At 45.2% G+C, this 27,258-nt stretch overlaps 1 protein-coding gene across 1 annotated transcript in view; it reads left to right on the forward strand.

Annotated features, from left to right (window-relative positions):
* CACNA1F (calcium voltage-gated channel subunit alpha1 F) overlaps positions 1–27,258 on the forward strand; it is a 208,067-nt gene that overhangs the window by 107,365 nt on the left and 73,444 nt on the right. Inside the window, exons 22-31 of the mRNA XM_089679619.1 lie at positions 445–574; positions 3,755–3,814; positions 6,156–6,262; positions 11,090–11,177; positions 15,445–15,552; positions 17,761–17,813; positions 18,881–19,027; positions 21,797–21,998; positions 22,091–22,249; positions 24,393–24,503. Of these exons, the coding sequence (XP_089535745.1) occupies positions 445–574; positions 3,755–3,814; positions 6,156–6,262; positions 11,090–11,177; positions 15,445–15,552; positions 17,761–17,813; positions 18,881–19,027; positions 21,797–21,998; positions 22,091–22,249; positions 24,393–24,503 (1,165 nt within the window). The remainder of the gene's footprint in view (positions 1–444; positions 575–3,754; positions 3,815–6,155; positions 6,263–11,089; positions 11,178–15,444; positions 15,553–17,760; positions 17,814–18,880; positions 19,028–21,796; positions 21,999–22,090; positions 22,250–24,392; positions 24,504–27,258) is intronic.

Consider the following 27,258-nt stretch of genomic DNA (forward strand, 5'->3'; position numbering starts at 1 on the left):
GACAGGATGCAGACTCCAAAACACAGGCCAAGGTCACAACGGGTAGGTGAGGATCAAAGATGGGTGAGAGGCTAGGCAGGTTGTACACAGGAAGACAGATGTAGCAGGTCAGGTCCCGGGTAAATCCAGAACTGGCTGAAGACCACTCAGCAATCTGTCCATGCCACATTCAATCTTAGGAGGCTGCTTGGCACCAATACCAGGACGGACCATGCGCTGCATGCTAATACATGTATAGTCAGAAACATGGCGTTCTAGTGTTCTTGTATTAGAACACACGTGACCTTCTTTACACAGACCAGTACTATATTGCTGTCTGTGACCTTCATCTCCTGCTGAGGTGACTTCAGCAAAAACCAATACAAATACTCACCAACCTAAAAATTCTTCCAAACCTTCTCTCGTCCGGATTGTACATATGCGTTGTGTTTGTCTTTGTTTCAGCCTCCGAGTTGGGTGTCATCGTTTGATACATCATCACATCTTCACTAACCTCATCCTGGTCTTCATTATCCTCAGCAGCATCTCTTTGGCAGCAGAGGATCCGATTCGTGCCCATTCCTTTCGAAACCACGTGAGTATCAATTTGGAGATGTCAACTAGATTAGGGGTTCCTAAAGGGAACCTTCTATGGCAAAGGGAAAGTCTTTTTTGCTAGCCTAGCAAACCACTTTTTTGCTAGCTTTTCCAATGGGTTCCAATGGCTTTTCCAATGGGTTCCAATGGCTTTTGGAAGAACGGTCAGTCGCACTCCGGAGGACAGACGAATATAGTGTGTATTTATTGATCCATAGGACACACAAAACACCTATGGATCAATAAATACACACTATATTCGTCTGTCCTCCAGTGTGCGGCTGACCCTTCTTCCTGTTGCGTCATGTGTGGTGGCGAGCCGGGGCCTGCACCTGTTGGGGATTGGTCTGGGTTGTTTGCCTGAGCGGTATACCTTTTTGTTCTTTGGATTCTTCCAATTGCTTTTCGAATGGGTTCCAATGGCTTTTCCAATGGGTTCCAATGGCTTTTCCAATGGGTTCCAATGGCTTTTGGAAGAAGGGTCAGACGCACACCGGAGGACAGACGAATATAGTGTGTATTTATTGATCCATAGGACACACAAAACACCTATGGATCCATAAAAACACACTATATTCATCTGTCCTCCTGTGTGCGGCTGACCCTTCTTCCTGTTGCGTCATTTGTGGGGTGGCGGGCCGGGGCCTGCACCTGTTGTGGATTGGTCTGGGCTGTTTGCCTGGGCGGTATACCTTTTGTTCTTTGGATTCTTCCAATGGATTTTCCAGTGGGTTCCAATGGCTTTTCCAATGGTTTCCAATGGCTTTTCCAATGGGTTCTAAAACCCATTTAGAAATAAAGCTCCCCCTCAAAGAAAAAAAATCTCAGCCCTGGTCTCTGATTGGGAAACAAGGGTGACATCACTGTGCCTCCCAACAGAGCTGGGATCTTGAAATCTCTTGAGAATGTACTCTTGCTGAAGTGCATTTCCAAGAAGTTTTGGAAATGGGGGCCAGTTAGTATTTTTTTTTTTGGGGGGGGGGGGGTCAGTGGTGTGTTTACAAATAGCTTTTAGAAAGCATTTGTGTTGGGGGTAAAGGTGGGGCTGAAGGGGGCTGGCAAAAAAAGCAGATGTTCTGTTTGCCATGGAAGTCCACTTTAACCAAGAGCATCCATACCCTTCGAGGGTGTGGGAACCAAATGATAGAGCTGTGGGACTGATTGGGTATTGCTGAATTAAATGAACATGACTAAATCCTTATGATTTTCTTTCATCATTTTCTAAATCCAAGCTAGAGACATCTTATGATGTCATGGCGGTATCTTATTGGACTGATGATGATGATGATGACAGTCTAATGAAGTCTAATGAGGGTATAGGGACAAATTGGGCAGTCCATAGGGAGGTCTTATTTTGGGCCAGTTATAATGTTAACAGTCTGATGAAGCGGGTGTAGGGACAACATGGGCAATTCATTGGGGGTGGGATATTGGACTGGTAATGATGACAGTCTGATGAAGATATCATGGGGGCAAGTTGGGCAATCCATTGGACCAGTAATAATGTTAACAGTCTGATGAAGAGGGTATAGGAACAAATTGGGCAGTCCATTGGGGCTCTGATATTGGACTGGTAATGATGATGACAGTCTAATGAAGTCTAATGAGGGTATAAGGACAAATTGGGCAGTCCATAGGGGTGTAGGGACCACATGGGCAGTTCATTGGGGGTGGGATATTGGACTGGTAATGATGATGCAGTCTGATGAAGATATCATTGGGGCAAGTTGGGCAATCCATTGGACCAGTAATAATGTTAACAGTCTGATGAAGAGGGTATAGGAACAAATTGGGCAATCCATTGGGGCTCTGATATTGGACTGGTAATGATGATGACAGTTTGATGAAGAGGTTATAGGGGCAAGTTGGGCAATCCATTGGGGGTCTGATATTGGGATGATGATGATGACAATGTGATGGTGAGGTTTTACAGACAAATCGAGCAATGCATTGGGGGTCTGATATTGGACCAGTAATAATGTTAACAGTCTAATGAAGGGGGTATAGAAACAAATTTGACAATCAATTGGTTGTCTGTAATTGGACTGGTGATGATGTTGATGACAGTTTGATGAAAAGAGTATAGGGGCAAGTTGGGTAGTTCACTGGGGGTCTGATATAGGGATGATGATGATAATAGTCTGATGAAGAGGTTGTTAGGACAAACTGGGCAATCCATTGGGGGTCTGATATTGGGATGATGATGATGACGGGATGATGTAGAGGGCATAGGGACAAATTGGGCAATCCATTGTGGGTCTGATTTTGGGATGATGATGATGACGGGATGATGATGATGACGGGATGATGTAGAGGGCATAGGGACAAATTGGGTAATCCATGGGGGTCTGATATTGGGATGATGATGACGGGATGATGTAGAGGGCATAGAAACAAATTGGGCAATCCATTGGGGTTATGATATTGGGATGATGATGATGATGACGGGGTAATGTAGAGGGCATAGGGACAAATTGGGCAATCCATTGGGGGTCTGATATTGGGATGATGATGATGACGGGATGATGATGATGACGGGATAATGTAGAGGGCATAGGGACAAATTGGGCAATCCATTGGAGGTCTGATATTCGGATGATGATGATGATGATGATGACGGGATGATGTAGAGGGCATAGGGACAAATTGGGCAATCCATTGGGGGTCTGATATTGGGATGATGATGATGACAGGATGATGTAGAGGGCATAGGGACAAATTAGGCAATCCATTGGGGGTCTGATATTGGGATGATGATGATGATGACGGGATGATGATGATGGGATAATGTAGAGGGCATAGGGACAAATTGGGCAATCCATTGGAGGTCTGATATTCGGATGATGATGATGATGACGGGATGATGTAGAGGGCATAGGGACAAATTGGGCAATCCATTGGGGGTCTGATATTGGGATGATGATGATGATGACGGGATGATAATGATGATGATGACGGGATGATGTAGAGGGCATAGGGACAAAATGGGAAATCCATTGGGGGTTTGATATTGGGATGATGATGATGATGATGGGATGATGTAGAGGGCATAGGGACAAATTGGGCAATCCATTGGGGTCTGTAATCATAAAACATTTAGGAACCCCGGCAGTAGATTGTAGACCTGTTTAGTTGCTGTCATACCTTTTTTATGTTTTTCTTTCTTTCTTTCTTGCAGATTTTGGGCTATTTTGATTATGCGTTTACGTCTATCTTCACCGTAGAGATCCTCCTTAAGGTAACAAAGATCAAAAATCTCTTTCCATTTCTCTTTAGTCTGTCTGAATTTCCAGTATTTTATTCTAGTTATTGCTCTGTCTTAAAAGACAACTAAACCCAAGGACAAAAATGTAATATATTGCAGTTTACTGGTCCTTAGGTATTGAAATATTTAGTAGCCAGGAAATGTCACGGATGGACTTATTGCACAGGTGGCCACCTATCACGGGACCACGCTTGGAGTCACTGAGCTCCTGAGAGCGTCCCATTCTTTCACCAATGTTTGTAGAAGCAGTCTGCATGCCTAGGGGCTTGATTGTATACACCTGTGGCCATGGAGGGGATTGGAACACCTGAATCACATGATATGGAGGGGATTGGAACACCTGAATCACATGATATGGAGGGGATTGGAACAGCGGAATCACATGATTGGAACGGGATTGGAGCACCTGAATCACATGATTGGGAGGGGATTGGAACACCTGAATCACATGATTGAGAGGGGATTGGAACACCTGAATCACATGATATGGAGGGGATTGGAACACCTGAATCACATGATATGGAGGGGATTGGAACAGCTTAATCACATGATATGGAGGGGATTGGAACACCTGAATCACATGATATAGAGGGAATTGGAACACCGGAATCACATGATATGGAGGGGATTGGAACACCTGAATCACATGATATGGAGGGGATTGGAGCACCTGAATCACATGATTGGAAGGGCGGGGCCAATACTTTGGGCAATATAGCGTATGTGTGACGTTCAGTCTGGGTGACAACCCTGTCTCCCTCTGTAGATACAGTAAAGCATTGAGTGTTGTCACCCTAGACAGGAAGCATGTTATTGGCAGGATCACCAGGTGAAAAAAAATGAATACGGTCACCATATCTAAGGACTGGTAAGATGCAATATATTATATTTTTGTTTTGGGGTTTGGATACGGATAACAGGGAAATGATGGATATTAATGTTTTTTTAATATTTTGGGAGTTTATTGTATAAGAAATGTTATTGGACAGAATCCATATCTTCCAGATTTATTGCAGCCTGCTTTCATGCTCCAATGTGTGCAACACCTGCTGGGCTTTCTAACATCAAAGTCCAGCACTAGTTCGGTATTTACAGCCCAACTCCAGCTCTCTGTTGGTGTGAAAATGATAGGAAATCCAACCTGACTCATCCCTGATTGATAGAACTGAAATCCAATGAAAGGGGCGGGGCCAGGGACAGTCAGGCTGGGGAGGAAAGACCTAGATGATGCTAGTCGTTCTGCAGCCAGGAAACCAGCACAGCAAAGTGTTAGGCTGATGGTCCCGACTGGGCTGTCAGTAGGTCCGGATCCGGACCGTGGTCCGCCATTTAGTGAAGGCTGGGCTAGATGATGCTGGACATCCTCCAGCCAGGAAAGGAGGTGGAGCTCTATCCGATTGGCTGCAGCTTCTAATGCACATTGTGAGAAGCTCCCAGTGTGCAGCGACATCAGAGGAAGCCATTTCAGTCCAGGGGAGGAGCCGGTACACCTGTGCAAAAGGGGAGGAGCCGATACACCTGTGCAAGACTGAAGGGGAGGAGCCGGAACACCTGTGCAAGACTGAAAGGGAGGAGCCGGTACAACTGTGTAATACTGAAGGGAAGGAGCCGGTACACCTGTGCAAGATTAAAGAGGAGAGGAGAAGCCGATACACATGAGCAAGACTGAAGGGGAGGAGCCAGTGCAACTGTGTAAGACTGAAGGGGAGGAGCTGATACAACTGTGCAAGATGGAAGGGGAGGAGCTGGTACAACTGTGCAAGACTGAAGGGCAGGAGCCGGTACACCTGTGCAAGACTGAAAGGGAGGAGCCGGAACACCTGTGCAAGACTGAAGGGGAGGAGCCGGTACAACTGAGTAATACTGAAGGGAAGGAGCCGGTACACGTGTGCAAGATTAAAGAGGAGGAGCCAGTACACATGGACAAGACTGAAGGGAAGGAGCCGGTACACCTGTGCAAGACTAAAGGGGAGGAGCCGGTACACCTGTGCAAGACTAAAGGGGAGGAGCCGGTACACCTGTGCAAGACTAAAGGGGAGGAGCCTGTACACCTGTGCAAGACTAAAGGGGAGGAGCCTGTACACCTGTGCAAGACTGAAGGGGAGGAGCCGTTAGGTACACCTGTGCAAGCCTGAAGGGGAGGAGCCGCTACACCTGTGCAAGACTTCCTTATTTAAGAAATAAATGCTCTCCTGTTTATTCTGCCATAATACACATAGTGGTCAATGTATCTGTTTACTCCCCTTGTTCCTATCCCCGGTATGTAACGTCTCTCCTCACGCCCCCGCCCCCACGCGTCTCGTCTCTTTTTCAGATGATGGCGTATGGCGCCTTCCTGCACAGAGGCTCTTTCTGCAGGAACTGGTTCAACCTCCTGGATCTCCTCGTCGTTAGCGTGTCTCTCATCTCCTTCGGGATCCAGTGAGTCAGGATGATTGTTCGTTCCCTCGGCCTGTCTCCGGGGTGGGGGGGGGGTTTGGCGGTCTATATCTGGTGCAGAGCACAAGTGTCAGTCCAGGTCTTATAAATAAAAAATAAAAAAATGAAGTGGAGATGTTCAGACACTTGACTAAAAGAATAAAGCGGTATTAAACCCAAAACCGGAGATATCCTATATTGCAGCTTACCAGTGGTGGCTGCATTAGTTTTCTTTTTTTTTAGGTTTTTTTTCCCCTGCTGTTTTCGCCTGGTGATCTGGCCAGTAACATACTTGTATTAGAGCGCCCCCACTCTGGAGGAAGGGGCATTGGGGAGCGCCTTTGGACAGCAGCATTGTCAGTCTGAGTGGGGGTGTTACATGTATTAGCAGATTTAGATACACTAACACATTGAAGCCAAACTCCAGCCCACATTTTATAATTAGTTACAGTAACAGTTTTGCTCCTTTTGGTTTTACATAAATAAATACAAGCTGAACATTGTGAGCAACAACCCCCCCGGTCAGTGGTAAATGGTCTGTCTCATCCCTGTAACTGATACATCTGCAGAAGAGCTCGTTCTTTTGAAAAACGACAGACTTACTAGCAGGATCACTAGGTGAAGAAAAAAGAAGAAAACTAATGCAGCCGTCGAATCTAAGAATTTTAAAGCTGGGATATAAGAAATGTTTGCTTTTGGGTTTAATACCGATTTCACAAAATGAATGGTCACTGCACTTAGGATGAAGCTTTCACTGCAATCAACCAATCACATGCTAGGAAGAGGCCAGGACTACATGCACTCAGCTGTATCCATGGACCCCATTTTTCCCTGTTTCACCTACCCCCCCTTTTTTTTTTTTACCCTCCCTCCTTTTCTGCTTTCACACTCCCTACCCTACCTCCCCTGGGTGTTGGGCTGTTGCCTCCTGTCCCTGGCGTCCCGCCAAGACCCCTCTCCCAGTTCCTAATCCCTATGGCTCACCATTCAAGGTTGAGTTTGCCCTTCACTTCTACACCCCCTTTCCCTCATACCCTGATGTCATCACCGAGTCTTTGTGCTTCTCTATGCAATACAGGCAGATCATCCCTGCTGGGAGGGGCCGTAAGGGGGATGTACATGGCTTCCTGAAAACAAGAAAATAGAACCACTTCTTCAGTTGCTCCCATCAGAGTACCCCCATATGTCAGTCGTCCCCACCAGAGTACCCCCTTAAATCAGGTGTCACCATACATAAGGTTCCTCCATCAGTGCGCCCTCATATCAGGTGTCCCCATCAGGGTGTCCCCATATATCAGATTCCCCCATCATAGTACTCCCATATATCAGCTGCCAAAATCACCATGCCCCCTTACATCAGGTTTCCCTATCAGAGTGCCCCCATACCTCAGGTTTCCCCATCATAGTGCTCCCTTTCATCAGGTGTCCCCATCAGAGTGCCCCCTTACATCAGGTGTCCCCATCAGAGTGCTGCCTTACATCAGGTGTCCCCATCAGAGTGCCGCCATACATCAGGTGTCCCCATCAGTGTGCCCCCTTACATCAGGTGTCCTCATCAGAGTGCCCTCATACATCAGGTGTCCCTATCAGAGTGCCCTCTTACATCAGGTGTCCCTATCAGAGTGCTGCCTTACATCAGGTGTCCCCATCAGAGTGCCCCCATACATCAGGTGTCCCCATCAGAGTGCCCCCATATATCAGGTGTCCCTATCAGAGTGCCCCCATATATCAGGTGTCTCTATCAGAGTACCCCCATACATCAGGTGTCCCCATCAGTATGCCCCCTTACATCAGGTGCCCCCATCAGAGTGCCTCCTTACTTCAGGTATCGCCATCAGTGTGCCTCCTTACATCAGGTGTCCCCATCAGAGTGCCTCCTTACATCAGGTGTCCCCCATCAGTGTGCCTCCTTACATCAGGTGTCCCCATCAGAGTGCCTCCTTACATCAGATGTCCCCATCATTGTGCCTCCTTACATTAGGTGTCGCCATCAGTGTGCCTCCTTACATCAGTTGTCCCCATCAGTGTGCCTCCTTACATCAGGTGTCCCCATCAGAGTGCCCCCATACATCAGTTGTCCCCATCAGTGTGCCTCCTTACATCAGGTGTCCCCATCAGTGTGCCTCCTTACATCAGGTGTCCCCATCAGAGTGCCCCCATACATCAAGTGTCCCCATCAGTGTGCCCCCTTACATCAGATGTCCTCATCAGAGTGCCCTCATACATCAGGTGTCCCCATCAGAGTGTCCCCATATATCAGGTGTCCCTATCAGATTACCCCCATACATCAGGTGTCCCCCTCAGAGTGCCCAATACAGCAGGTGTCCCCATCAGTGTGCCTCCATACATCAGGTGTCCCCATCAGAGTGCCCGATACAGCCGGTGTCCCCATCAGTGTGCCTCCATACATCAGGTGTCCCCATCAGTGTGCCTCCATACATCAGGTGTCCCCATCAGTGTGCCTCCATACATCAGGTGTCCCCATCAGAGTGCCCAATACAGCAGGTGTCCCCATCAAAGTCTCACTATAGATCAGTAGAGTCCATTAGAGCCAGGTGGGGGCAGGAGCTGGAAGGAGAAGCAAGCTGCAGGGGGGCGGGGCACACATGTGACATCATTGGTTACTATGACGCCAATCAATGACTGCAGCTTTGTGAGGAGCGAGCACAGCAGAGTGGTGGACTGTCAGTAGGTCCGAGTGTGGACCGTGGTCTGCCATTTCATGAAGGCTGGGCTAGATGTTGCTGGACGTCCTCCAGCCAGGAAATGAGGCAGAGCTCTAATGCACATTGTGAGAAGCCTGGAGGGGAGGCGGGAGGGAGGACCGAATTGGAGGCGGGAGGGAGGACCAAATTGGAGGCGGGAGGGAGGACTGAAGGGGAGGCGTGAGGGAGGACTGGAGGAGAGGCGGGAGGGGAGGCAAGAGGGAGGACTGGAGTTTAGGCGGGAGAGAGGACTGGAGGGGAGGTGGGAGGGAGGACTGGAGGCAGGAGAGAGGACTGGAGGGGAGGCGGGAGGGAGGACTGGAGAGGAGGCGGGAGAGAGGACTGGAGGGGAGGCGAGAGAGAGGACTGGAGGGGAGGCGGGAGAGAGGACTGGAGGGGAGGCGGGAGGGAGGACTGGAGGGGAGGCGGGAGGGAGGACTGGAGGGGAGGCAGGGAGGACTGAAGAGAAAGCGGGAGGGAGGACTGGAGGGGAGGTGGGAGAGAGGACTGGAGGGGAGGCAGGAGGGAGGACTGGAGAGGAGGGAGGACTGAAGGGAAGGCGGGAGGGAGGACTGGAGGGGAGGCGGGAGGGAGGACTGAAGGGGAGGCAGGAGGGAGGACTGAAGGGGAGGCAGGAGGGAGGACTGGGCAGGAGGGAGGACTGAAGGGGAAGCGGGAGGGAGGACTGGAGGGGAGGCGGGAGAGAGGACTGGAGGGGAGGCAGGAGGGAGGACTGGAGGGGAGGCAGGAGGGAGGACTGGAGAGGAGGGAGGACTGAAGGGGAGGCAGGAGGGAGGACTGAAGGGGAGGCAGGAGGGAGGACTGGGCGGAAGGGAGGACTGAAGGGGAAGCGGGAGGGAGGACTGGAGAGGAGGCGGGAGGGGGGACTGGAGAGGAGGGAGGACTGAAGGGGAAGCAGGAGGGAGGACTGAAGGGGAGGCAGGAGGGAGGACTGGGCGGAAGGGAGGACTGAAGGGGAAGCGGGAGGGAGGACTGGAGGGGAGGCGGGAGGGAGGACTGGAGAGGAGGGAGGACTGAAGGGGAAGCGGGAGGGACGACTGAAGGGGAAGCGGGAGGGAGGACTGGAGGGGAGGAGGGAGGGAGGACTGGAGGGGAGGCGGGAGGGAGGACTGGAGGGGAGGCTGGAGGGAGGACTGGAGGGGAGGCAGGGAGGACTGAAGAGAAAGCGGGAGGGAGGACTGGAGGGGAGGTGGGAGAGAGGACTGGAGGGGAGGCAGGAGGGAGGACTGGAGAGGAGGGAGGACTGAAGGGAAGGCGGGAGGGAGGACTGGAGGGGAGGCGGGAGGGAGGACTGAAGGGGAGGCAGGAGGGAGGACTGAAGGGGAGGCAGGAGGGAGGACTGGGCAGGAGGGAAGACTGAAGGGGAAGCGGGAGGGAGGACTGGAGGGGAGGCGGGAGAGAGGACTGGAGGGGAGGCAGGAGGGAGGACTGGAGGGGAGGCAGGAGGGAGGACTGGAGAGGAGGGAGGACTGAAGGGAAGGCGGGAGGGAGGACTGGAGGGGAGGCGGGAGGGAGGACTGAAGGGGAGGCAGGAGGGAGGACTGAAGGGGAGGCAGGAGGGAGGACTGGGCGGAAGGGAGGACTGAAGGGGAAGCGGGAGGGAGGACTGTAGGGGAGGCGGGAGGGAGGACTGGAGAGGAGGGAGGACTGAAGGGGAAGCGGGAGGGTCGACTGAAGGGGAAGCGGGAGGGAGGACTGGAGGGGAGGAGGGAGGGAGGACTGGAGGGGATGCGGGAGGGAGGACTGGAGGGGAGGCTGGAGGGAGGACTGGAGAGGAGGGAGGACTGAAGGGGAAGCAGGAGGGAGGACTGGAGGGGAGGCGGGAGGGAGGACTGGAGAGGAGGGAGGACTGAAGGGGAAGCGGGAGGGAGGACTGGAGGGGAAGCGGGAGGGAGGACTGGAGGCGAAGCGGGAGGGAGGACTGGAGGGGAGGCGGGAGGGAGGACTGGAGGGGAAGCGGGAGGGAGGACTGGAGGGGAGGCAGGAGGGAGGAATGGAGAGGAGGGAGGACTGAAGGGGAAGCGGGAGGGAGGACTGGAGGGGAGGCGGGAGGGAGGACTGAAGGGTGTCTCAGGCACTGAAGTTCGTTGTGTTTGCGTTGCAGCTCCAGCGCCATCTCTGTCGTAAAGATTCTCCGCGTGCTGAGAGTGCTGCGTCCGCTGAGAGCCATCAACAGAGCCAAGGGGCTGAAGGTGAAGTGCTGCCCAGAGACTGCTATGGGGCTGATTTACTAAAGGAGTTGAAAATATTCAATTACTTCAATTTTCCAATGATGTGCCGTGTATGGGAATTAGTGGGGGAGGGGTGTTGTAATGTGGCACTGGGGGGAAATTTACTGAAATTGGGGTGCTCAGAATATGGCGCAGCTGTGCCCGGCAGCCAATCAGCTTCTACCTTCAGCTTCTTCAATGAAGCTTTGACAATGAAACCTGGAAGCTGATTGGGTGCTATGATTTTACACTCCCCAGTTTTAATAAATCCCTCCCCTCCACTGTCTTTATACCCCTTGCCGCTCCTTGCTCCTAAATGCTGGGAGGCGGGCTTTCCAATTGTGCGATGGCTGTGATTTGGCTATCACAAGGTATGCACAGGGAGCTGCCCGTGACAGCTCAGTTACCGCGCTGAGGACATGCAGTGAGCGCTTTCCCAGTCCAGAGCAGCTGCTCCCCTGTGGACAGCCCCGGCATTACAGCAAACATTTATTATATTGCAGCTTACCATTTCTTGGGTGTGGCGGCTGCATTCGTTTTCTTTTTTTAGGCTTTCTTTCTTTTTTTTTCACCTGATTATCCTGCCAGTAAGTCTGTTGTTTTTTTTTCCAGAGAATGAGCTCTCAGTCACAGGGATAAGACAAACCATTTATCACTGACTGGGGGGGGGGGGGGGGCGGGGTGTTTACAGTGATCAGCTTGTATTTATTTATGAAAAACCAAAAGGAAGAAAACTGTCACTGTAACTAATTAAAAAGTGTGATCTGGAGTGTGGCTTCAATGTGTCAGTGCATCTAAATCTCCCATGTGGAAGAAAAATAGATTTGAAAATGTATTTTTAAAAATATTTTTCATATATTTTGTAATAAAAACACATTTCAACATACAGTATATATATATTTATTCATTGAAATATATTTAAAAAATATTCTTCCCAAATATATTGACATATATTTGAAATACTACAATTTTGGACATATTCAATATATTTCAAAATAAATTAAAAACAAAAAAATATATATGAAAAATATTTTTAAAAATATATTTTCAAATATAAAATGTATAAATAAAAAAAAAATAAAAAAAATTAAATATATATATATATATATATATATATATATATATATATATATATATATATATACACTGTGTGTTGAAATGCATTTTTATTACAAAATATATGAAAAATATTTTTTAAAAATACATTTTCAAAAAAATCTACATTTTTGGAATGCATTTACAAATATATGTAAAAATATATGTTAAAATTACTTTTTTATGTGTTAAACAAAATCTGAAGAATATTTTTAAAAATATATATTTTTAAGATATATTCTTCAGATTTTTTAACATATAAAAAAAGTCATTTTAACATATATTTTTACATATACTTGTAAATGCATTCCAAAAGTGTAGATTTGTAATTTTAAAGACATACAGTATATTTGAAAATGTATTTTTAAAAATATTTTTCATATATTTTGTAATAAAAACACATTTCAACATACAGTATATATATATTTATTTATTGAAATATATTTTGAAATATGTTGAATACGGCCAAAATTGTAGTATTTCAAATATATGTCAATATATTTGAGAAGAATATTTTTAAAATATATTTGAAATATATTTTAAAAATATTTTTCCCAAATATATTGACATATATTTGAAATACTACAATTTTCAACATATTCAATATATTTGAAAATAAATTTAAAAAAAATATACATATATATATACTGTATATATATATATATATATAAACACAAACTGTATGTTGAAATGCATTTTTATTACAAAATATATGAAAAATATTTTTTATTCAATATATTAAAAAAAAAAAATTATATATATATATATATATATATATATATATATTTATATATAAATATATGTACACACACATATATACAGTTGCAAGAAAAAGTATGTGAACCCCTTGGGATTACGTGGAGTTTTGCATGAATTGGGCATAAAATGTGCTCTGAACGTCATCTAAGTCACAACAATAGAAGAACACAGTCTGCTGAACATAATACTACACAAACATTAGATGTTGCCATGGTTTAATTGCACATAACATGTAAACATTCACAGTGCAGGGAGGAAAAAGTATGTGAGTCCCTAGCTTAATGACTTCCCCCAGAGCTAATTGGAGCCAGGAGTGAGCCAACCTTGACTCCAATCAGTGTGATGATATTGGATGTGTTGCTGACAGCTGTCCTGCCCTTAAAAAACACACACCTGTTTTGGGTTTACTGGTTTCAAGAAGCACTGTCTGATGTGAACCATGCCTCGCAGAAAGAGCTCTCAGAAGACCTACGAAAAAGAATTGTTGACTTGCATGAAGCTGGGAAAGGGTTACAAAAGTATCTCCTTGAGCCTTGATGTTCATGTGTCCACGGTAAGACAGACTGTCTACAAATGGAGAAAGTTTAGCACTGTTGCTACTCTCCCTAGGTGTAGTCGTCCTGTAAAAATGACTGCAAGAGCACAGCGCAGAATGCTGCATGAGGTAAAGAAGAATCCCAGAGTGTCAGCTAAAGACCTACAGAAATCTCTGGCACATGCTAACATTTTTGTTGACACATCTACAATAAGGAAAACATTAAACAAGAATGGAGTACATGGGAGGACACCACGGAGGAAGCCATTGCTGTCCAAAAAGAATATTGCAGCATGTTTAAAGTTTGCAAAAGAGCACCTGGATGTTCCACAGCACTACTGGCAAAATATACTGTGGGCAGATGAAACCAAGATTGAGTTGTTTGGGAAGAACACACAACACTATGTGTGGAGAAAAAAAGGCACAGCACACCAACATCAAAACCTCATCCCCACTGTGAAACATGGCGGAGGGAGCATCATGGTTTGGGGCTGCTTTGCTGCCTCAGGGCCTGGACAGATTGTTGTCATTGATGGGAAAATGAATTCCAGAGTTTATCAAGACATTTTTCAGGAAAACGTACGACCATCTGTCCACCAACTGAAGCTCCGCAGAGGATGGGTGATGCAACAGGACAATGACCCAAAGCATACAAGTAATTCAACAAAACAATGGCTGCAACAGCACAGAATACGCCTTCTGGAGTGGCCCAGTCAGAGTCCTGACCTCAACCCCATTGAAATGCTGTGGCATGACCTTAAGAGAGCGATTCACACCAGACATCCCAAGAATATTGCTACACTGAAACAGTTTTGTGAAGAGGAGTGGTCCAAAATGACTCCAGATCGTTGTGCAGGTCTGATCTGCAACTACAGGAAACATTTGGTTGAGGTTATTGCTGCCAAAGGAGGGTCAACCAGTTATTAAGTCCAAAGGTTCACATACTTTTTCCTCCCTGCACTGTGAATGTTTACATGTTATGTGCAATTAAACCATGGCAACATCTAATGTTTGTGTAGTATTATGTTCAGCAGACTGTGTTCTTCTATTGTTGTGACTTAGATGACGTTCAGAGCACATTTTATGCCCAATTCATGCAAAACTCCACATAATCCCAAGGGGTTCACATACTTTTTCTTGCAACTGTATATATATATATGAAAAATCAATTTACACAGCGCTTTACATATATATTGTACATTCACATCAGTCCCTAACCCTCAAGGGGCGTACAATCATATATATATATATACACACACACACACATATATACACTGTATGTTGAAATGCGTTTTTATTGTATTTTTGTTTTGTTTTTAATTTATACATTTTATATTTGAAAATGTATTTTTAAAAATAATTTTCATAAAATAAATAAAAATACATTTCAACATACAGTGTGTGTGTGTATATATATATATATATTTTTTTTTTATTTATTTTGAAATATATTGAATATATCCAAAATTGTAGTATTTCAAATGCATGTCAATATATTTGGGAAGAATATTTTTAAAATATATTTCAAATATATTTTCCTGCCATATGGGCTGCTAATACATTGAACACTCCGCCTCAGACTGACAATGCTGCTGTCCAAAGGTGCCCCGCCTGTGCTCCACCCTCCAGAGTGGGGGCGCTCTAATAGAGAAGGGGTGTTATTGGAAGCAGAGGGGTACTATGGCAAAGAAAAGAAAACGAATGCAGCCGCCACAACTAATGATTGGTGATCTGCAATGTATTGAGATTGTACAATCAGATTGCAGGGTGTATGTCCGCACGCAGATTCAGTCATTATGAGTTGCTGTCATCTCTCACGTGGCTATGGCTTTACTGAAATACTTTTGGGTGTCTCCTCAGCATGTGGTCCAGTGCGTGTTTGTGGCCATCCGAACGATCGGTAATATCATGATCGTCACCACTCTTCTCCAGTTCATGTTCGCCTGTATCGGGGTTCAGCTGTTTAAGGTAACGACTCCGATCTGTCTGTGTGCTCGATGTCATCAGTGTGAGGAATATACATCCCAGGCATTCTAGAAAACACATTCTTCACTGCTTATGTCCTGGAGGTACCAAGACAGGTAATGAAAAGCGGCCCTATACTTCCAATGGAATTTTTTTTTTACATTTAATTCATAATTACAAGCAACAGCACTTCTGCCTACACACCCCCTGGCCTACCCCCTTCCCATGATTGGGACTTTTCGGGATTGGAGATGAACTCAGACATTTTTTTTTTAACTGTGTAGCCCATGCTAACTAGATTTATATCCTTCAATTCAAAGTTACTGGAATTAAAGGAATTAGACAACATTTTATTTTATTTTTATTATATTATTATTATTATTATTTACAATTTAAAATATGCATTATTATTTTATAGTTTTGTTCATCATATTAATGTTATTTTATTTTTATTATTAAGATTATAACATTATATATATAAAATAAAATATTATTATTGATACTTTTATTATTAATAATAACTTTCATATGCTGAAAAAAACCATAAAATAATAATATTGTATAATAGTATTATTATTATTATTAATATAATACTAATAATAATAATAACACATGAAAAAATTAAATATATATAATTTTTTTAATAATATGTATACGTATATTATATATAAAAGAAAAAAAAATAATTATATATATATATATATATAAAATTGTTTTTATGTATTATTATTATTATTATTATTATTATTAATAATAATAATAATAATAATACTATTATACAATATTATTATTAATTTTTTTTTTCAGCATATGAAAGTTATTATACTTTTATTATTAATAATAATAGTATCAATAATATTTTATTACTATTAATAGTATTTTATAATATTTTTATTTTGTTCTTTTTTATTATATTATTGTTATTATATTTTTATTATTATTGTATTTGTTTTTTCATTATAATTATGTAGTAATAATAATAATAATTTTAATATATTAATGTTATATTATTATTAATTTCTTTCTTTCATTATATTATACTGTATGGTACATTCTATAATAATAATAATAATTGATTATAATAATGTTATTATTATTATTAATAATATTAATATTGCTATTATTATTATTATTATTATTATTAATAATAATAATAATTATATTATATGAATATTATATTATTATTATTACTACTATATTTAATATTATTATTATATTTTTTGTTAGCATATTTTTAATTATATTCATATTTTTTATTATTATTATTAAAAATAATATTAATAATATTAGTATTAATAATAATAATCAGAATAATACTTTTTATTATATTAATATTATATTATTATTATATACAGTATTTAATATCATTATTGTTTTATTGGTTTTTCCCATCATATTAATGTTATCATATTTGTATTAGTACTGTATGTTCTCTTTATATTTATGTAGTAATTAATAAAAATAATCTTTTTTATTAAATAAATGTTATTATATTATTATTATTATATATGTTGTTTTCATTTTATTTATTTTATAATAATAATCTATTTATTATATTAATGTTATTCTATATTTTTTATTGTGTTTATAATGATGATGATGATTTTATTATTATTGCTATTAATATTTTGTTTTCATTGTATTAATTTTAGTGTATTATTATTATTATTTCTATTATTATATTATTATTATTATTATTATTATTATTATTATTATTAATAATAATAATAATAATAATAATAATAATAATACTAAAAGTTATATTATATGAATTTTATATTATTATTAATATATATTTAATATTATTATTATATTTTTGTTATATTTTTTTCATTATATTCATATTTTAGTATTATTATTATTATTATTTTATTATTAAGAATAATAATAATTATAATCATCATCATCATTTATATTATTATTGTATGCTTTTTTCATTATGTTAATGTTGCTGTTGTTGACAATTCCTATTTTTATGCTATTATTTTATCTTAATATTATATTTAAATATATTGTTTCATTTTATTATTATATTATTTTTTTATTATGATAAATAAGGTCAATTGTTTGTCACCCTCCAATTTCCTGAATGCTGAATTCCGATGTGTTGTCCATCCCTTTGTGTTGTCCATCCCTTTTTCTTCATTGTCTGTACAAGTCATGAGCTGTCCATGTGGGAGGCTGAACATTTCCCGTGTCCCTTTTCTTCAGGGGAAATTCTATAGCTGCACCGATGAGGCCAAGCACCGTCCCGAGGAATGCAAGTAAGTGTCCTGTCACCTCTACATCAAATCCAACAAACTGCCGGGATGGGGCCACACCGGAGTAACAAGTGGTAGGCCACGTCACATGACAGGGCGGGGTCAGCGCATGCTGAAGCGCACAGTGCGCAGAAGTCGCCAACTGTCTGCAGAGTCAATAGCTAAAGACCTCCAAACTTGGTGTGGCCTTCAGATGAGCCCAACAACAGTGTGTAGAGAGCTTCATGGAATGGGTTTCCATGGCCGAGCAGCTGCATCCAAGCCTTACATCACCAAGTGCAATGCAAAGCGTTGGATGCCGTGGTGTAAAGCAAGCCGCCACTGGACTCTAGATCAGTGGGGGCGTGTTCTCTGGAGTGACCAATCACGCTTCTCTGTCTGGCAATCCAATGGACGTGTCTGGGTTTGGCAGTTGCCAGGAGAACGGTACTTGCCTGACTGCATTGTGCCAAGTGTAAAGTTTGGTAGAGGGGGGATTATGGTGGGGGGTTGTTCTTCAGTGGTTGGGCTTGGCCCCCTAGTTCCAGTGAAGGGACAACATTTTGGACAATTTCATGCTCCCCAACTTTGTGGAAAGAGTTTGGGGATGGCCCCTTCCTGTTCCAACATGACTGCCCACCAGTGCACAAAGAAAGGTCCATAAAGACATGGAGGAGCCAGTTTGGGGTGGAGGAACTTGACTGGCCTGCACAGAGTCCTGACCTCAACCCCATAGAACACCTTTGGGATGAATTAGAGCAGAGACTGCGAGCCAGGCCTCCTCCCCCGACATCAGTGCCTGACCTGACAAATGTGCTTCTGGAAGAATGGTCCAACCTTCCCATAGACACCCTCCTAAACCTTGTGAACGGCCTTCCCAGAAGAGTTGAAGCTGTTATAGCTGCAAAGAGCGGGGCCAACTCAATATTGAACCCTACGGGCTAAGACTGGGGGGCCATTAAAGGTCATGTGGGTGGAAAGGCCGGCGGCCCAATACTTGGGGCAATATGGTGTATATATGGTGTACATGGTGTCACATGCTCTATACGTCGGGATGTCCAGGTCCTGATCTGATCTGTTCCATGTTGCAGGGGCACATTCATTGTATACAAGGACGGAGACGTCACCCATCCAATGGTACGAGAGAGAATCTGGCACAACAGCGACTTCAACTTTGACCATGTCCTGTCGGGAATGATGGCGCTCTTCACTGTGTCTACCTTCGAAGGCTGGCCAGCGTACGTATTGGTGGATGGTGGTGACCACTACCACAGGGACCAATGGGGAAAACCCAAAATTTGTTGCTGCCACAACACTTCCTGTCGTATCTACAGTACATGACAAGGAGAAGAGAGAAATATCTTGAATGGGACACCTGAGGGTTTGAACCATCTCCTACCACAGGGGGGTTCCAGACCTTCTAAACAAAGGACCAGTTGACTGTCCTTTAGGGGACCAGACTGTGGCCAGTGGAAGTAGGAAATGCTTGGACATCAGTGGGGTTAGAAAATTACATAGTTTAGGAGGAGGAATGGTAACCCATCATTGGCGTTAGTATGAGGAATGGTGACCCATCATTGGCATTAGTGGGAGGAATAGTGCCCCATCATTGGTGTCAGTGGGAGGAATAGTGCCCCATCATTGGTATCAGTGGGAGGAATAGTGCCCCATCATTGGTATCAGTGGGAGGAATAGTGCCCCATCATTGGTGTCAGTGGGAGGAATAGTGCCCCATCATTGGCGTTAGTATGAGGAATGGTGACCCATCATTGGCATTAGTGGGAGGAATAGTGCCCCATCATTAGTGTCAGTGAGAGGAATAGTGCCCCATCATTGGTATCAGTGGGAGGAATAGTGCCCCATCATTGGTATCAGTGGGAGGAATAGTGTCCCATCATTGGTGTCAGTGGGAGGAATAGTGCCCCATCATTGGTGTCAGTGGGAGGAATAGTATCCCATCATTGGTATCAGTGGGAGGAATGGTGACCCATCATTGGTATCACTGGGAGGAATAGTGCCCCATCATTGGTATCAGTGGGAGGAATAGTGCCCCATCATTGGTATCAGTGGGAGGAATGGTGACCCATCATTGGTATCACTGGGAGGAATAGTGCCCTATCATTGGTGTCAGTGGGAGGAATAGTGCCCCATCATTGGTGTTAGTGGGAGGAATAGTGCCCCATCATTGGTATCAGTGGGAAGAATGGTGACCCATCATTGGTATCACTGGGAGGAATAGTGCCCTATCATTGGTGTCAGTGGGAGGAATGGTGACCCATCATTGGTGTCAGTGGGAGGAATAGTGCCCCATCATTGGTATCAGTGGGAGGAATAGTGTTCCATCATTGGTATCAGTGGAAGGAATGGTGCCCCATCATTGGTGTCAGTGGGAGGAATAGTGCCCCATCATTGGTATCAGTGGGAGGAATAGTGCCCCATCATTGGTGTTAGTGGAAGGAATGGTGACCCATCATTGGTGTTAGTGGAAGGAATGGTGCCCCATCATTGGCATTAGTGGAAGGAATGGTGACCCATCATTGGTGTTAGTGGGAGGAATGGTGACCCATCATTGGTGTCATTGGGAGGAATGGTGACCCATCATTGGCATTAGTGGAAGGAATGGTGACCCATCATTGGTGTTAGTGGGAGGAATAGTGCCCAATCATTATGTTAGTGGAGGGAGTTATGCCCCATTGTGTGTGCAAATGGAAAAAAATAGTGCTCCATCTTTGGTGTCCATGGAAGGAATAGTGCCCCATCATTGGTGTCAGTGGGAGGAATAGTGCCCCATCATTGGTGTCAGTGGGAGGAATAGTGCCCCATCATTGGTGTCATTAGGAGGAATAGTGCCCCATCATTGGTATCAGTGGGAGGAATAGTCCCCTATCATTGGTATCAGTGGGAGGAATAGTGCCCCATCATTGGTGTCAGTGGGAGGAATAGTGCCCCATCATTGGTGTCAGTGGGAGGAATAGTGCCCCCTCATTGGTATCAGTGGGAGGAATAGTGCCCTATCATTGGTGTCAGTAGGAGGAATAGTGCCCCATCATTGGTGTCAGTAGGAGGAATAGTGCCCCATCATTGGTGTCCATAGAAGGAATAATGCCCTATCATTGGTGTCAGTAGGAGGAATAGTGCCCCATCATTGGTATCAGTGGAAGGTATAGTGCCCCATCATTGGTGTCAGTAGGAGGAATAGTGCCCCATCATTGGTGTCCATGGAAGGAATAGTACCCCTTCATTGGCATTAGTGGAAGGAATTTTGACCCATCTTTGGTGTCATTGAGAGGAATAGCGCCCATATCAGTGGAGGACGTTATGCCCCATCATTGGTATCAGTGGAAAGTGTAATACCCCATTGTTGGTGTCATTGGAAGGAATAGTGCCCTATCGTTATATTAGTGGAAGGAATGGTAGCCCATCATTGGTGGCAGTGGATGGAATAGTACCCCATTATTGGTGGCAGTGGGAGGAATAGTGCCCCATTTTTGGTGGCAGTGGGAGGAATAGTGCCCCATCATTGGTGTTTGTGAAAGGAATTGTACCCCAACGTTGGTGTCAGTGGGAGGAATAGTACCCCATCATTGGTATTCGTGGAAGAAATGGTGCCCCATCGTTGGTGTTATTGGGTGAAATAGTACCCCATCATTGGTGTCAGTGGGGGGAACAGTGCCCCATCGTTGGTTTCTGTAGGAGGAATAGTTCCTCGCTGTTGGTGTCAGTGGAAGGAGTGGTTCTACATCATTGGTGTCAGTGGAAGGAATGGCTCCTCACTATTGGTGTCAGTGGAAGATATAGTTCCTCATATCAGTGGCAGGAAAAGTGCCCCAAAGGCTGGATAAAGGCAAGCAAAGGGCCTCATCTGACCCGCGGACCTCTGCAGACAACTGCCCCACACTATCCATAATGAACAAAGCCTTTAGAGGTACACCGATTTTGCCATAGCGGGTTTTGGTAAATCCCGACACATCTAATTATTTGACCCTTTTCATGTATTCTCTTTGTAGGCTTCTATACAAGGCCATCGATGCCAATGGGGAAAACGTGGGGCCCATTTACAATTACCGCGTGGAGATTTCCATCTTTTTCATCGTCTACATCATCATCATTGCGTTCTTCATGATGAACATCTTTGTGGGTTTCGTCATCATCACCTTCCGAGCACAGGGTGAGCAAGAGTACAAGAACTGTGAGCTGGACAAGAACCAGGTAATGGACTTCTTGGTCCCACGGTGGGGACGTCTGTGCACACTATATTCTCGTGACTGACCTTTACCCTCTGATGTCTTTGACCTCTTCAGCGTCAGTGTGTGGAGTACGCCTTGAAGGCTCAGCCCCTGCGTAGGTACATCCCCAAGGCGAAGTACCAGTACAAGGTCTGGTATATGGTCAACTCCACTGGCTTTGAGTACATCATGTTTGTCCTCATCCTTCTCAACACTATTGCCCTGGCAATGCAGGTAGGATATAATTACAGTAGATATGTGCCCCAATGCAGAACCTAAGGCCCAAAGGTCAAGCCTTGCACACCCAGTCCAGCAGGGTCTGGGTACGGCTAGTGCTGAGGAAACCCCAATCCAGATAGCTGCTATATAGAAGACAACTCGAGAAGTGGCGGTGGGACCTGAGAAAAATGCATCCAACCTCCTAGGTAGAGATGAGGTCAGGTTTGATCTGAACTTGAGTTTGGACCAAACCCAAAAGGAAGCTGTCATGATCTGGGGTCAGTTTCGGAGACCAGTAGCTATAGCAGTAGAGAGGCCAGCAGGAAAAGTACATGGGCAGGTCAACCTGGTGGATGACACGGGTTGTGGGGCACTAACTGGTATTCACCAGATCTCCTGATGGTGGAGATGTTTTTTTTCTGGATGTTAGTACCAGGTAGCAGTCCTTGGATCATCTCACCAGGAGGGTCCGCTAGCAGATATAGCAGGAAGGGATCCATCAGAAGCGTAATCAGTAAACAAGTTAAAGGTCGGTAACAAGCAGTGGCAGGTTGGGATCAAGCAGACGCGTAGTCATGGAACAATCCAAAGGTCGGTAACAAGCAGTGGCAGGTTGGGATCCAGCAGAAGCGTAGTCAAGGAACAAGTCAAAAGTCGGTAACAGGCAGTGGCAGGTTGGGATCAAGCAGAAGCGTAGTCATGGAACAAGCCAAAGGTCGGTAACAAGCAGTGGTAGGTTGGGATCAAGCAGAAGCGTAGTCAAGGAACAAGCCAAAGGTCGGCACCAAGCAGTGGCAGGTTGGGATCAAGCAGAAGCATAGTCAAGGAACAATTCAAAGGTCGGTACCAAGCAGTGGCAGGTTGGGATCAAGCAGAAGCGTAGTCAAGGAACAAGTCAAAGGCTGGTAACAAGCAGTGGCAGGTTGGGATCAAGCAGAAGCAGAGTCAAGGAACAAGCCAAAGGTCGGTAACAAGCAGTGGCAGGTTGGGATCAAGCAGAAGCATAGTCAAGGAACAAGTCAAAGGTCGGTACCAAGCAGTGGCAGGTTGGGATCAAGCAGAAGCGTAGTCATGGAACAAGTCAAAGGTTGGTAACAAGCAGTGGCAGGTTGGGATCAAGTAGAAGCGTAGTCAAGGAACAAGTTAAAGGTCGGTACCAAGCAGTGGCAGGTTGGGATCAAGCAGAAGCAGAGTCAAGGAACAAGCCAAAGGTCGGTAACAAGCAGTGACAATTTGGGATCAAGCAAAACGTAGTCATGGAACAAGTCAAAGGTCGGTAACAAGCAGTCATTTAACAAGTCAAAGGCCAGTAACAAGCAGTGGCAGGTTGGGATCAAGCAGAAGCGTAGTCATGGAACAAGTCAATGGTCGGTAACAAGCAGTGGCAGGTTGGGATCAAGCAGAAGCATAGTCAAGGAACAAGTCAAAGGTCGGTAACAAATGGTAGCAAAGATATAGACGGCAACAGGAGTGACAAGAGCGAGATATTGGCTGGAGAAAGCACAATAATCTGGCAAACAGGAAGTGCAAAGGCATTGCTTACATAGGAAGTTCATGGGCGGAGCAAGAAGTCCAAGGTTCAAGACAGAAAGCAAGTTTGACCAAGTAATTAGGCAAGGCACTGTTCAGCATCTCAGGTGGCTCAGCAAGAATATCTACTGCCAGAAACAGCAGTAGTCGTAGTTTCAGATCCCGATCCTGACATGAGTTGTCACCCACTGCGGCCCAATCACCTGTGGCCACAGCCTTCCCCGCCCGGTAGCTTCTTGTAAACAGAGGGATGGACATGCTTGTGACATCATTGACCTAATATGACCAAACACAAACTTATCCCTACTCCTAGGAAAGGCACGGCTTAAATAGGAATTTCATGGGAGGAGCGAAGGGTTCAAAGTTCAGCCAGAAATGAAGGTTTGATCAAGTAATCAGGCAAGTCACTGTTCAGCATCTCAGGTGCCTCAGCAAGAAGATCTACTGCCAGTCACAGCAAAGGTTATGGGTTCAGATCCTGGTCCTGACATGAGTTGTCACCCACAGCGACCCAATCACCTATGGCCACAGCCTTCCCTTCCCTGCCCGAGGGGTGGAAATGTTTGTGACATCATTGACCTAATCTGACCAAACACAAGGAAATAATAATAATTTCTTCTATTTTAAGCATTATGAACAATCAAAGCCATTTAATTATGCCATGGACATCCTCAATATGGTCTTCACGGGACTGTTTACAGTGGAGATGGTGCTGAAACTCATCGCATTCAGGCCAAAGGTCAGTCCAGATCTTATATCTCTGTATATTTAGACATTAATGATTGAAATGTAAGATTTCATTATGTAACATTCCTTAAAGGAGCCGCTGGTGAACTTTGGGCCTATTTCTCCATTGTCAGGTGCTCGGCATTTTCGGCATTTTATTCTGGTTTAAGAATCCATTTAGAGGTTTCTTTTTTATGTCATGTTTTGGGGAACGGTGAACTTGGATGGGGATAGGGAGCGTGGGATACCACGGAACTGCAAAAACGTAAAATTGAACAACCTGAGGAGGACTGCTAAACTTGCTGTCACTCTTGCAGGACTGGGGTCTTGTACCAGGCTCATCGGTTGCCTCCTGCCAATATCCCTCCAGGACCCCCCTAGTGACGGAGATGTAGATTCACACCACCTCTGGACAACTTGGGCTCCATCCCATAGCTTTCCACTGTGAGCTCCCTCCAGACCCTCGGGATTCTTGTACTTCACTCACAGTAACTAGTACCTTGCTGTCACCCTTGCAGCACTGGGGTCTTGTTCCAGGCTCATCGGTTGCCTCCTGCCAATATCCCTCCAGCCCCTCCCTCAGCGATGGAGATGTAGATTCACACCACCTCTAGACAACTTGGGCTCCATCCCATAGCTTTCCACAGCCTTTGTCCTGTGAGCTCCCTCCTGACCCTCTGGATTCTTGTACTTCACTCACAGTAACTAGTACCTCGCTGTCACCCTTGCAGCACTGGGGTCTTGTACCAGGCTCATCGGTTGCCTCCTGCCAATTTCCCTCCAGTCCCTCCCTAGCGACGGAGATGTAGATTCACACCACCTCTGGACAACTTGGGCTCCATCCCATAGCTTTTCACTGGCTTTGTCCTGTGAGCTCCCTCCTGACCCTCCGGATTCTTGGGTTGCTTTGTGAATAGCCCTTCCCCCCTCCCCCCCCAGATAAGCCTAGCTGGGAAATCCATGTCTTCAGGCTGGCTTCCTTCCATGGCTTATGCCCTGGAGGTCAAGGCCCCTCAACAGGGGTCTCCTCCTGCAAACTGGACTCTAAAACACTACCCTACACATACATACATACATACCACAAGTTGCCCCTGCTGCTCTGGCCTTAGACTATTTACGGGCTCCCCCCACACCTTCTGGGCACACCTCCCCAGAGATTGGCTGAAGTCCCATAAATATTCAGGCTGCAACCTCTGCCCTTCCACTGTGTTCTAGAAATCCCTGGAAGACGGGGAAGTAGCAGAGCAGCAGCCTGACTGACCCCTGAGCAGCCCCAATTAATTAACCCCTGCTCCTCTGATTAAGGCCTAGCAGCCTACTCTACACAAGGAGGGTGCTACATCTATTTTGTTATATTCTAATAGGGATCACCACTTGATGCATTGTTTTTACGTTTTTTAGGCCTTGCACCCTGTGGAAGGCCGTGTTTACACGCACAGAGAGCATTTGCTGCATCTCAATTGACAGCAATGGGACTACCTGCACTGGGATTTAGGGAACCCCTGTGCATCACCATGTGGGTAAAAAAAGCCCTCCACAAGAGTACGCCCTGTGTGAACAAGACCCTAATTACATAGAGGTGGCCCCCTCTATAACTAAGCTCTGGTGGGTGGGGCGAAACGCATTAGAGGGAGTGGTGCTGGCTGAGGCCATCCTATGCATTCCCCATGAACATAGATTCTGTCACTGTTGGATGAATGAGCTGGAATATCGGCACCCCTATTTCTGAGGACCAGAGTAGCACTCCAAGCTTTGTTCTGGGTCCCAGCTTGGGGTAGTTGTTCAGACGCCTGAAACATGTTAGCTCTTTTGTTCAATGGTTTGATGAATGATTAAAGTTTCCTGATACTCATTTGTGGTTTGGTGCTCTTCAGACTTCATGGAGTTTGGCGTAGAGATGAGTGAACCGGGCAAAATCCACCTTCCTGACCATCCACCAAACCTGTCAGGAAGTCCGCAAACCCCCCGAAATGGTCAACGTCATTGAAGTCTACAGGAGTTGGATCTTCTCAGTTTTATCTGACATTTTTTGGGGCTAATTTGCAAACTTTTGTTTAAAAAAAGGGACATTGGTAGCTGTGCCCTACCACGGGGGCATGTTCTAATGCAAAAAAAAATACCATTCAAATGTGAGAGGGTCTGTTAATACGACCTAAAGGCCAACCTTGGAAATTCACAAATTCTTCAAATAACATACTTGGCCTTTGCCTTAAAGCTGCACGTGACTTTACAAAACTCTACGAGGGACAGGGGCCTCATCCCCACATCATGCACCCTTAAAAGGGATATTGGGGTGCAGGGCCCTTGGGCAATAGGGGATCATGGGGCCCCTGTGTCCTTGCCCAAACTCAAAAAAGCCTATGAAAAAAGGTACCAGGGGCATCTCATGGGGCCCCCTACTGACCCCGGGCCGTGCCCGAGTTTCCAAATGGTCAGTCCGCCCCTGTGGGGGGGTGTTTGGGGTCGGGGAGGGGGGCTTTTAAGAATCTGGAAGCCCACTTTGTAATATGGCGCCCCTTAGATATCTGCCTCCCTCTAGGGGAATGAGCACAGTATAGGTTGAGTTGAGGAATGAAGTATGAGCAGGGGCGGACTGACAACTCATGGGGGCCTCAGGCAATAGGGGATCATGGGGCCCCTGTGTCCTTGCCCAAACGCAAAAAGCCTATGAAAAAGGTACCAGAGGCATCTCATGGGGTCCCCTACTGGTCAGTCCGCCCCTGGGTATGAGTTTAGGTCTGACCTGAACCCAAAGCTCATCCTTACTC

The sequence above is a fragment of the Staurois parvus genome, unplaced genomic scaffold (genome assembly GCF_062004578.1).
Source record: "Staurois parvus isolate SC_StPar_1 unplaced genomic scaffold, SC_StPar_1.0 ptg000228l, whole genome shotgun sequence".
NCBI lineage: Eukaryota > Metazoa > Chordata > Amphibia > Anura > Ranidae > Staurois > Staurois parvus.